Raw genomic sequence first — 11,565 nt, forward strand, 5'->3', positions numbered from 1 at the left:
AGAAATCGGAAGCAAACGTTTAGGATTGTTCCTGAATCTCGTTTGCTTGAATTTTTAAGGAATTGAATCGATTTGGATTTCTTTGTATGTGATTCTCGGTCCAGATTATAGGTTTTCATTAAGGAATGTAATTATTTAGTTGCCATGTTATGTTAATTACCTACTCTGCCAGGTTTATGTAAAAGTTTCACAAACATTGCCTTAATTATGTTTCTTGCAAAGTGCTTACATTTGGAAGCCCAAAGGCTGTACTTCAAGAACTTCCACAAGGAAAACCGGTTTAGGCCCAATACTGTAACTTTGGAGACAACCCAAATATTGCAAAAATATAGCACTTTTTGGAGTGGTCTTTAAATTTTGACCCCTACTTGTCCCATGTACAGAATTTTAAGAAGAAATTACACTCTATGTCACTTGGGCCATACAGCCCACCCAAAAATAGCCCATATTTGAGGCCTTTACCCGACATAGCCCATGTTGGCTAAGTTATGAAATTTTATTTTCACCCGGTAGCCCACACTTTAACATAACGTTTTAATATTTTAAATTTAATTTTTCTGTTGCTCTCTTCCTCACGCTTTTTTCACTCTCTCTTCCTCTCTATTTTCTCAGACCATAACCGACTCCATTGTTGTGTGCAAGTTGCTTTTCGAGGTTTCTATCTTAGTTTGAGGTAATTTTCGTTTCCTTTTATGCTTTTCCTATAGTGTTGGTTTTGAATTTTGTTTTTTTTTTTTGATTTTTTTTTTTGCTTTTTCTGATCACGCCAATTTTTTTCAATGTTGCTGTATTTTTTCGGATGATTTTGTGTTCCTTGTTTCTGCGTTCGAGACTTAAACTTGATGAAACGAAATGCATGGTTTGTTATTTCGACTTTTAGGGTAGAATTTTTGGTTTTTTGAGTTTTGTTAAAATTTGGGAAAGTTGACCTCTACTTTGAGTTTATGGCTTTTATTTTTGTTTAGATTTGAGTTTTGTTACAGTTTCATTTGTTTGTTTTGCTTCAGTTGTGTTCACTTTTGTTAAAGCTTTGTTTTGGCCTTTGCTTTGTGTTTATGGCATTTTGGGTTAACTTTTGAGTTTTTTTACAGTGTGAGTTTTGTGTTTGCTTTAACTTTTGTGTTTGTTTTGTTAAAGCTTTGTTTGTGTGGTTTATTGTAGAAAATGCATTCAAAAATGTCTGCTTCTAAAGGCAAACTGAAGATTGTCGGAAAAGGCGTTAGGTTAGATTATGCGAAACGATTGAGGGAGTTGCCCTCAAGCCCTGATTCAGAATCTAATGTAAATGCCCCAGCGCCAGAAGTTGATGATTTTGATTCTGCTGATCCTCCTAAAAACTTGCAACCAGAGAGCAGTCAGATGACTCGTTCTCAAATGAGAAATACTGGCACTCCAGTTAAATCATCGAGTGACTTGCCCTCACCCTCTTCTTCCGAAGCGAATAAGCATGTGCAGGCTCCCGATGATGATGATTTCGAGTCTTCTCCTCCTCCAAAAATGTTGCAACAAGGGAGCAGTCGAATGACCCGTTCCCAAACAAGTAATACTCCTACTCCGGTTAACATTGTTAGACCAAGGAGTAAGAAATGCGACAGACCTGCAAAATCAACAGATAAGCTGAAAGATGATTTGTTTAATGAAGATGATGAAGTCCGCAATGTTAAACGGAAAAGGAGAAAGATGAAGGATGATGGTGAGTCTTGCCTTGATTTACAATCGAGAGAACAAAGGGTTGCTATTCGGAAGAAATTGAATCAGAGAAAAGCTAAGTTGAAGGTATTCCCTGTTTTGCTATTTATTTATACATGGTTATACAGTTTTATACAAAGTTATACATCTGTTTATACATCTTTATACAAGTACTGATATACTTATATATACAGTACTGATATACTTTTATAAAATTTATTAGTATATTTTTTGTTGTTGGTCTATTTCTTGTTATTTTCCTATATGCAAGGTTGGGGACTTCTATATACAACCAGTTGATTATTTCCACAATAGGATTAGTTCCCATACCGAGCCTGATATTGTGAACATTTTGAAGCAATGTTTGACTGACACGCAACTTCAGATATTCCGTTCTAGTTGTTTTGGGTACTTCTTGGACCTCCCTCAATTTAAAATTCAAAATCAACTTATTCATTGTATATTATTGAGGGAAGTCGTCCCAGGACGTGAAAGGGAGTTGTGGGTGAAGATTAATGGTTGTTTGCTGCGTTTTGGCATTGGAGAGTTTGCTCTTATCACTGGTTTGAAGTGCGTAGACGACGACGCCTCCTTTTATGACAAACCAGATGTTAATAGGTTGTTGAAAGAGTATTTTCCAGGAGATGGAAAAAAGGCCATAACAAGGGGGAGCTTCTTGATCGCTTCAAGCAAAAGGAGTGGAAGTCGGATGAAGATGCGTTCAAGATGGCATTGATGGTTTTTGTCCATCATTTCATCTTCTCTGATGCCAATAATCATGGTATCACCAAAGATGATTTTGATATCATCGAAAGTGGCCAGTATAAGATGTTTCCTTGGGGAAAAAAGTTATTTGAAGATGTTAAGGACAATGAGGGACAGGCAATGCGATTATTTGACAATGTATAGGCTTGGAGGTTTGCCGCTTGCTTTACAGGTTTGGTTTTTTAAGTGTTGCTCAATGGTTGATAAGAATCTAGTTGTTCGCGTTGGCACAAATGTGCCACGCATTCATAATTGGAAAGTGACTAACACTCCATCATATGCGGATTTGACTGGCGGCGTGATCATGTGTAGTGTCGACAAGGTAAACATTTTGTACCATAATACTTCCTCATATATGATTTCAGTTTTTCTGTATTATTCTACTATTGTAATCCTGTTTTTTTCTTCTTGTAGTTGAACTATAGTAACATTTTCCCTACTTCTGAAGAGATGTCAAGTCTGAACATCGACACACTTTTTGAAGTCAATGCCGATGATGTTGCATCAGGGGAGGTGCCTGTTGTTCCTGCCGCTCACACTGATGATTTTGTTGCTGCACCTTCACCTTGTCCTCAACATATGGAGCAACAGTCTACAAGACCTTATCCTCAAAATGCAAAGCAACAATCTAAACGACCTTGTCCTCAGATTATGAATCCACAGCCTAATCCAAGTTATGATCCTTTTGTGCGCCTTGATCTTTTGAATGATGAAGTTGAGAAGCTGAGGAGTGATGTTGGAAAGGTACTGGACCTTTAACTTTTCTGTAGTTTATAATTACTTTTTGGTTATAAACATGGTTGTTTATTTGCTTTTGTTGTAGTTGACTGATACAGTGACGACACTCAACAACTATGTCGTTTCTTCCATTGAAAAATTGTTCAGTTTTCTGAATAATAAGGAACCCAAGCAAATGAGGGAGGATTTTACTGATTCTAAGGTAATTGTTTACTGATAAAACCAAATCAGTCAACAGTTATGCCTTCTCTGAACTCAATATGCCTTCTCTTTCTATTGTTTTTTATTAGATTCGTCAGCCCATATTTGATGACAATACATCTAGTCTTGGCGAATTTGATAGCTATCAATATGATGCTGTTCCTAACTTTGTCAATCAAATAAATCAAGATAATGTGGTAGCTGACGAGAGAGTTACTGATGGTGTTGATAATGGTATTTGTTCTGGGTTTTTTTTTGGGTCTGATTTTTCTTTTCTTCTTTTTGAAGTTTTGTATTATTTGTGTTTCTATTTCTAAGGGGCAGCAGGTGATGTCAAGGTTGACACATTTTGGGATGACATTGGTGATGAAGATTTAGCTCAGATGTCCCAACTTGTGGTTCACAAACAATCGATCATAGAAGTAGAAGATGATTACATTTCTCCTGACCATTCAGTTTGACAGAGAATACCAGGAAAATATGCCAAATCTCCATTTTTGCCAGTTTTTGATTCTGGAGCATCAAAATCGGCGCCGAAGCTCATTTTTGATATGAAGCATCCTTTCACGATTGAAATTGATGATTTTGATACATTGTCGCCATTGGCTAAAGAGTTTTGTGCGTTTGCTGATAATGGGATGGATACGAGGCGAAGGTATCTTCACTTTCTTCAATCTTTCATTTTCTGATTTTATACTTGTCAATGAATGTAGTTCTGATTACTTTTTATTTTTTGTGATTTGAAGTGTCAAACATATATATCCCGATGAAGTAAATAATCTTGTGGAAGGCTTTACTTTTGGCTCGTGTTATGTGACCAAGAAGGATTGGTTCCACTCACTTGCATATTGTGCCGCCCTTTGATTGGCACGGTATTTTAATAAGTTTCTGTTTTAATTCCCTTTTTATTTTTGTTGAATATCTTTGTTGTTTTGAGACTTGCATAGTGTATACATAGCTTTGTATAATCACAGTATAAGATTGTATAACATTGTATAACCTTGTATAAATATGTATACCTATGTATAATAGTGTATAAAGTTCTATATTTTAAAAATCTGGTAGTGATGGTTGTTCTGTTTTATTTCTTGTCTCAGCACCTGGATGTCCTCTTTTATTATTTGAGGAAGAGGGGAAAATATGGTCCAAGTGTTGCCATGCGGTTTACTACAACCAATTTTGCCTTTGGTAACAAAATCAACTCCCTATACAAAGATTTCAAAGTGAATCAAGATCCTTCAGTGATTCCTGATGGGCATGAGATAGAAGAGTACATCAGAGGTTATTATTGTGATGCAAATGTCCCGTGGCACACTGTTGACCACGTCTTATTCCCTATCTTTGCGAAGTGCGGAAGAGCAAAATTGGGACATTGGGTTTTGGGGGTGTTTACGTTCGTAGATAGATGCATCCACATCTATAACTCTAACCGTGGGGCTCTTAATGATAGACATATTTTGGATGCTGCATTACCTTATGCAATTCTGATACCTTACCTCTTGAAGAGTTTTGATTTTTATGTCGAGAAGAAGCGCATTGATTGGAACAATGGTGCATATACCGATAAATCCCATTCTGATGCTTTGAAGATTAATCTGATTAATAATGTTCCCCAACAGATCAAATGGTAGGTTAATCTCAATTGTTTTAATATTTTACTATTAGTGTACGTATTTGAATTTGAATTGTTTCTTTTTAATTACAGTGATTGTGGTGCTTTTGTTGCTGGCTTTGCTGAGTATTTCATCCTTGCTAAAGAAATTCGAAAGGATAATTTTGACATTGAGACACTTCGCACCAGGTGGGCATCTCTGTTATAGGATTATGGAAGGAAAAAACAACAGTCTGGTGCAATTAGTGATGATGAAATTACAGGGAGACTTTTGAAGAAGAGGAAGAGGGGGCGACCAAGAAAGTAGTTCTGTTATTTTCATTTTACTGTAGTTGTTCTATGTATAAGGAGTTGTTGCCTAGTTTTGTAACTATTCTGCTACTTGTGAGATAACCTTAAAGGATATTATAGATGTGAATGTAATTTGAGGCAGTCATTACACATTGTTGCTGTGAATGAATTACTGCTGGTGAAACTCAAGTCTCGGTTTCAGCCGCTTCTTTGCTTGTTACCATAATTTCAAATCCTGAATCCATCTCTGTTCAAGAGAATATTCCGTATGTTATGACTCCTCCTATGTTACCCCTATTTCCATTATTTCCTAAGGATGAAATGGGTCCAGTCCCAGTTCCTCTTCCTTTATTTCCTGAGACACCTTCTTCAGGTACTTTTGGAATTCTGAAAGGGAAACAAGACATGGATATGGACTGAAAATCCAATCTTTATGGAATGAATATTTTCAGTTTCTTTTGTCCTTTAACAAAGTATGTATTTTCATTATGGTTGCAGTTTTGTTAATGTAGCAGGTTTTATACATATGTATACAATTATATACATAGTTATACAAATTTATACAAACTTATACTCTCATTTATACATCTTTATACATGTAATACCAGTGATTGTTTGCAGTCCTGTTTTGTATTTCTACAATCTATCAATATATTTAGTACCATTAAAAACAGGAAGACACTATTATTGGATAAGCAAAACATGTATAATGAAACATGTCAATTGATTGTGAAACTTAACTAATCAACATTTGTAACTATATTGTTTCTGAAACTTAACTACTCAACATGACAACAAATGTAATAGGAAGCGTTTTGTTTCCAACTATTTATTTTGGTCGATTCCTACATGTTTTCCTATTGTGACCACCTTGTCCACACACAGAACATGAAAATGCTCTCTTATACTCTTTCTCTGAAGCAGGCTTGAGTCTTTCCTTTCTTGGCCTTCCTGCATTCCTTCTCACTTTAGGTGGTAGGACCACATCTTCCATCACCTCTGTTGGGATTACCATAAACTCTCATCTGGCATCGGATTCACTGGAAATTCATAAGTGCTAAGGAGTTTATCCTTCTTGTAGTAAAAAGAGCAATACTAGCCAGGTTTTAGCTGCTGGTTCTTCAAAACCGCCCAAGCATGCGGACATGGAAGTTCATCCATTTTAAATTTTCCGCAACTGCATGTTCCCTCTTCAAGGCACACTATGTTTCTCCTTACCCCTTCAAGCACAGTATATAACTGATCCGTAGCAGGCCTCACCTAAGTTTTTTTTAAAAAAAATAAAAAAAATAAAATTAAAGAACAGTAAAATGCAAGTCATAAGTGCCAAGATTCATTATATTTGATTCATTTTACCGTCATTTGCTTCAATGCAATCAGATTTTCCCGAAGGAGTTTGTCGTACTTTTAGCCAAGCTCTGTAGATGTCTCCATTGCACTTTTTCTGTTTTTGTTGTTCCACTGTTGTAGCAAATTTGTCATGTACTCCAGCAATCACATTACTGGTAACTCTCTAGCATCCTTGTTAGTTGCATTAATTGACTCTGCAATATTGGAAGTCATTATCATCGACCATTTCACCTTGGAATATGCTCTAGACCACCTTTCGTACCCAAATTCGAACAAGTAAGGCTGCACCCTCGGATCAATTTTGCACAACTCTGTCATATGGTACTCAAACTTCTCTATTGTGTAAGCTCTTGCCAAAGCAAAGAAGATATCCTTCAATTGTTTGTGATGTTTCTTGAATGTGCGCTTTACATTCTGCCACAAGTGAAATATGCAAATACAATGTGGTACTTCTGGGTATACAACTTTTGTGGCATTAAAGATGCTTTCATTTCTATCTGAAACTATACACATCCCTTCCCTAACTCCAAAAGTACCCTTTATCTGGACAAAGAACCACTCCCAAGATTTATTATTCTCTGAATCCACAATTGCATACGCAAGTGGAAGGATTTTTCCTGTTTATACAAAAATAGATATTAGGATTCAGACTGTAATTTAGTGTGCAGATACCAACTGCAAAATTTATACAAATCTTATACACAGTTATACACAATTATACAGATTTATACCAACTGCAAATTTTATAAAAACAACAGCTGTGAAATCCTATACACTTTTATACATGAAACTTAAACATTATACAAACTGCAGAAACAACATAGATGCAGTCAACTCACCAGCTCCATCTTGTGTGCAAGCAGTCAATATGGTACCCTTATATGCTGCTTTAAGGAAGCTTCCGTCAACAACCATTATCGATTTGCAATGCTCCCAGCCCTTGATAGATGCATATAGCGAAACATATGCATAAAGAAAGCACCCATCCTCTGATTTGTGCAACTTTGTAACCGATCCTGGATTTGTTTGCTCCAACATATAAAAATACTTCGGCAGCTCCTTATATGAATCACTCGGACTCCCTCTTATCATTGCCATTGCTATTTCTTTAGCTCTCCATGCTTTCATGTAGCTCACTTCAATCCCGTGTTGCTTCTGTATGTCCTCTATTATATCATTTGTAGTGTAAACTTTTTTTGGATTAACATACTTGTCCTTGACTATACTAGCAATTATACCCGAAGTAGCTTGACGTTGTGTTAAGTATCTTTCACCATAGCCGCATGTGTGATTATTATTGTAACTTCTTACTTTGAATATGTTTGCCTTGAAAACGACAGAAGATTTGAAACTCCAAGCACAATTGTCATCCAGACATGTAAGGTGATACCTAGTATTATACATCATTCAACTTCTAAATACACTTGTATACAAACTGCATATATACTAATTTAATACCTATATACAAATATATACTACTTTATGCATATTTATACAACAGAATATACAATTAATGACATACCTTGTTGCGCTTGATCTCTTCACCTTGAATTGGAACCTCTCGCGTACAGCCAAGTTCTTCATCACATTCATAAGTGTCTCTTTATCCTTATAAACTTGATCCTCCTTAACAAATTCGTTCAACATATTATCTATTATACCCGTGTTTTCACTAAAATTCGTGTTTTCAATCAATTCAATATCAATAATCTCAGTGCTATCAGTTGTTGATACATCTCTAGAATTTGAATTTGTAGCAACCAAACAACTAGAACTTGAAGCAACCACAAAACTTGTAACAACCAAATGATTTTCATAAATCTCTTTCACTGTCACAAACAGGGGATATTCAGTGAAATTCAAGTTTTTTTCTTTATTTCTATATACACCTTAACTCCTGTATCGTTGTAAATCGTGATCGGCGGCAAACCAACATTTGGCACAAAGTTAATCTCTATTGTGTTTAAATCACTATCGATCCTAATCTGTTCCGAAATAGCTACAACTAAATTGTTGTAGTTGAATGTGGACTCAACTATTACACAATCACTGATGAAATTCACAAACTTGTTTTCTTCCCATTCACCACTATGAAGAAGGTAAACAGGAAAAATCTCCATCTAACAAAAAATTGAAATCAAAATTGCAGCAAAAAGGAGAATTGCGCTGCTTCGTAGCAAAAAAATTGAATAAATTCTAGATGAAGAAGAAATGCTAGGGTTTTCGTACCTGCATTTATCGCAGGATCTCGTTTTTGAAGTATTTTTGGAAGAAGATTGGAAAGAATCTGAGAAAATCCAGCTGAATGAGATAAAATCGCGCTTGGTAGTCTCAAAATACCGAAAATAACGCCCTTTTTCAGATTTGGGCCTCTAATTTGTGGGCTACTGAATTGTAAAGTTAAATATGGGCTATAAAGTTGAAAAGGATACAATCCACTTGTTTTAATTTGAAATTTTCCCGAATTTTAAAGTCAAAGGTTAAAAATATTTCCCATGGGACAAGCAATGTGTTACACTTATTGAACTTGAAAATTTATTATGGGATAAGCAGAGATAAAAATTCAAGACCATCCACTTTGAGAGCTATTTGTATACTTCACCCTTCTCAACATTATTTGTCAACTTTTGACGATATACCGTATTGGATCCAACATAGTAGTCGGCCCATGCTTCATTGAGTTCGAAACTTCCACCACTAGAGGTTTGACAAATGACACCTACCATTCTCTTGGTGAGGAAATGGGATATGGATTCACCCCAAAAGCGTTCAATTATTCCGACGTCTATTACTATTACCCAGTCAAGCAGTGGGAATGTTAGCTTTCTTGATTGTTTTGTAGATTTGGATCTTCTGTCATGTACTAGCCTCTTAATTAAGAACGATGTTTAACCGATTAGAGAAAAATGCTTAATAACTTCTTTTCAAGAGAAAAATACACAGTATGATCCAAGAACTAACGGCTTCAAGATTAATTTTCAAGCAATATTTCGGACAACAAGAAGATTAACTTTTTGCACAACAAGAAATAAAATAGATAGATTCAGACCAAGAAAGTACTCCACTTCATATATATAAAAGCACTATTTCTGAAACGCTATTAAGTATACCAGTCTCTCTGCACGTGCGTTGCACGTGTATTACGTTATTTTTTTTTTATAGAATATATATAATATACTAAATAACTAATGCATATATATATTGGAAAAATATTTGATTTAATACTTCATATAAAAGCACTATTTAAGCGCTATTAAGTAGTATATTAATACTCCATTACAAAAATAGAGGAAAATGGGCTGGACAGGGGGAATGCCATTGTATCTCTGAGGCATTTCTCCACCTACCTTATAAATATTGTATATGCTTATACTGAAATGTAACAACTAACAAACCATACCTAGATTCAAATGTAATATTAACTGGGCCTACCCAGAGTCCTTATTTTCATACTACAGTAAAGCCAAAGACCATTGTATACTTATAGTGCTGAATCTATTAAATCTTTATTGAGTTTAGAAAGGAGGCATTGCCGGAGCAATCATGAAATTGCTGGGCTTGACTTCTGATTCCGGAGCTGGCGCCACCAATCCCGAGCTTCTGATCTCCGCTATTTCTCGCCTTGCACTTTTCCCTTGCTCTGCACACAACTTGGGAAGATATACACCTGTGTCCAATCAAAGCCATCCCCATTAATAACAGAGCAAATTCAAAATTAAGTTCGAAAACCGAATAAAATGGAGATGAGATTTAAAAGATAATATCGAATATTACCTTCACCAGCGGCAAGGTTGAAGTAGAGGTCAACAATATTGGGGCAATGTTTGTAGCAAGCAGGGGAGCAAAGCTTGTTGGTAAAGCGAGATTCCAGGAGAGCGTCGGAAGAAATGCCAAGGGCATTTCTATCGACGCCGCATGCCTCAATGCATTCATCGGTTTCAATCCAATCTTTAAGCTTATCAGCCTCTATTTCTGATGTGCGGCATGTATATCCTTCTTCCCCACTCCTTCGCAGATGTTTCTCTAGCACGCAACGCTTCCCATTGCTTGATATTGCGAAGGCACACGAGTCTTCGGTTAAGTTCTCACATGCTATACCCCCTGCATTTATACTCACACTATGTTTACACACATAAAATCTTTCGCATATGAACTTATGGATCAGGAAAAAAAAAAAAAAATTCAGTTGAACTTCCTGATTAGATTTAATAGAAACCCGTTATCTAGTGCAAAGACACTAGTATGTTTTACTACATTAATAAGAAAAGGAAGACTGACCTAGGGTGACTTGCACAAAGGAGGAAATTGCAAGAGCAACAATGGCCAAAGTCTTCAAGCTATGGAATGAAGCCATGTCGAGAACTTGTTATGTAATAAGTTAAAGGTGGGAGACTAAACAACACTATTGCGTTTCAAGTTTCGTTTTTGTGTTTCCCTACTTAATGCAAGTGATCAGAAACGCTATTTATAGAGGCAGATTTACATGCACTTTGAGCAATTAAACAACTATGTGTATGAATTACTAAGTGTACACCTCCAACACATTGGGGATTTGACGAATCTATGGCGGGACCCTAGGTGGAAGTTTATAAGTCTCTATTGACTCCATTGCCATTAATTAGAGAAGAAAGGTGGAAGAAAGCAATAGTGGAAATTTGTTACAGGTCAAGAGGCTCCGCTATCAGTGGCAGCCTTGGTTCATAAATTCCACATATTTTGGCTTGTGGAAAGTTTTGAAGTTTTTTGTACTCATATATAGTTTTCCAATTTTCGGTTTTCCTAGAAAGAAAAAACAAGTTTGTGAAAAGGATTTAAGCTTCATAAATTGATTGTGCAAAGATTTTTGACGCCATCTATATATAAATTTGTGATAGGCTAACATTATAGTTCTAATTTTTGAAGGTTACCACTTAGATAGA

General features: G+C 35.9%; 2 protein-coding genes across 2 annotated transcripts; both read right to left on the minus strand.

Moving 5' to 3' along the window:
* Positions 1-6,790: 6,790 nt before the first annotated feature.
* Positions 6,791-9,372, minus strand: LOC138888057 (uncharacterized). Its single transcript, XM_070169857.1, has 6 exons — positions 9,244-9,372; positions 8,577-8,766; positions 8,169-8,475; positions 7,486-8,036; positions 7,378-7,380; positions 6,791-7,263 (listed from the first exon to the last, which is right to left on the minus strand). Exons 1-6 carry the CDS (start codon positions 9,370-9,372, stop codon positions 6,791-6,793), a joined length of 1,653 nt encoding a protein of 550 aa, XP_070025958.1.
* Positions 9,373-9,845: 473 nt separating this feature from the next.
* On the minus strand, positions 9,846-11,200 carry LOC138886917 (uncharacterized). The gene is made up of 3 exons (XM_070168602.1): positions 10,925-11,200; positions 10,421-10,747; positions 9,846-10,313 (listed from the first exon to the last, which is right to left on the minus strand). Exons 1-3 carry the CDS (start codon positions 10,998-11,000, stop codon positions 10,162-10,164), a joined length of 555 nt encoding a protein of 184 aa, XP_070024703.1. The 5' UTR covers positions 11,001-11,200; the 3' UTR covers positions 9,846-10,161.
* Between the last annotated feature and the right edge of the window lie 365 nt (positions 11,201-11,565).

This window comes from Nicotiana sylvestris, chromosome 3, assembly GCF_000393655.2.
Source record: "Nicotiana sylvestris chromosome 3, ASM39365v2, whole genome shotgun sequence".
Taxonomy (NCBI): Eukaryota; Viridiplantae; Streptophyta; class Magnoliopsida; order Solanales; family Solanaceae; genus Nicotiana; species Nicotiana sylvestris.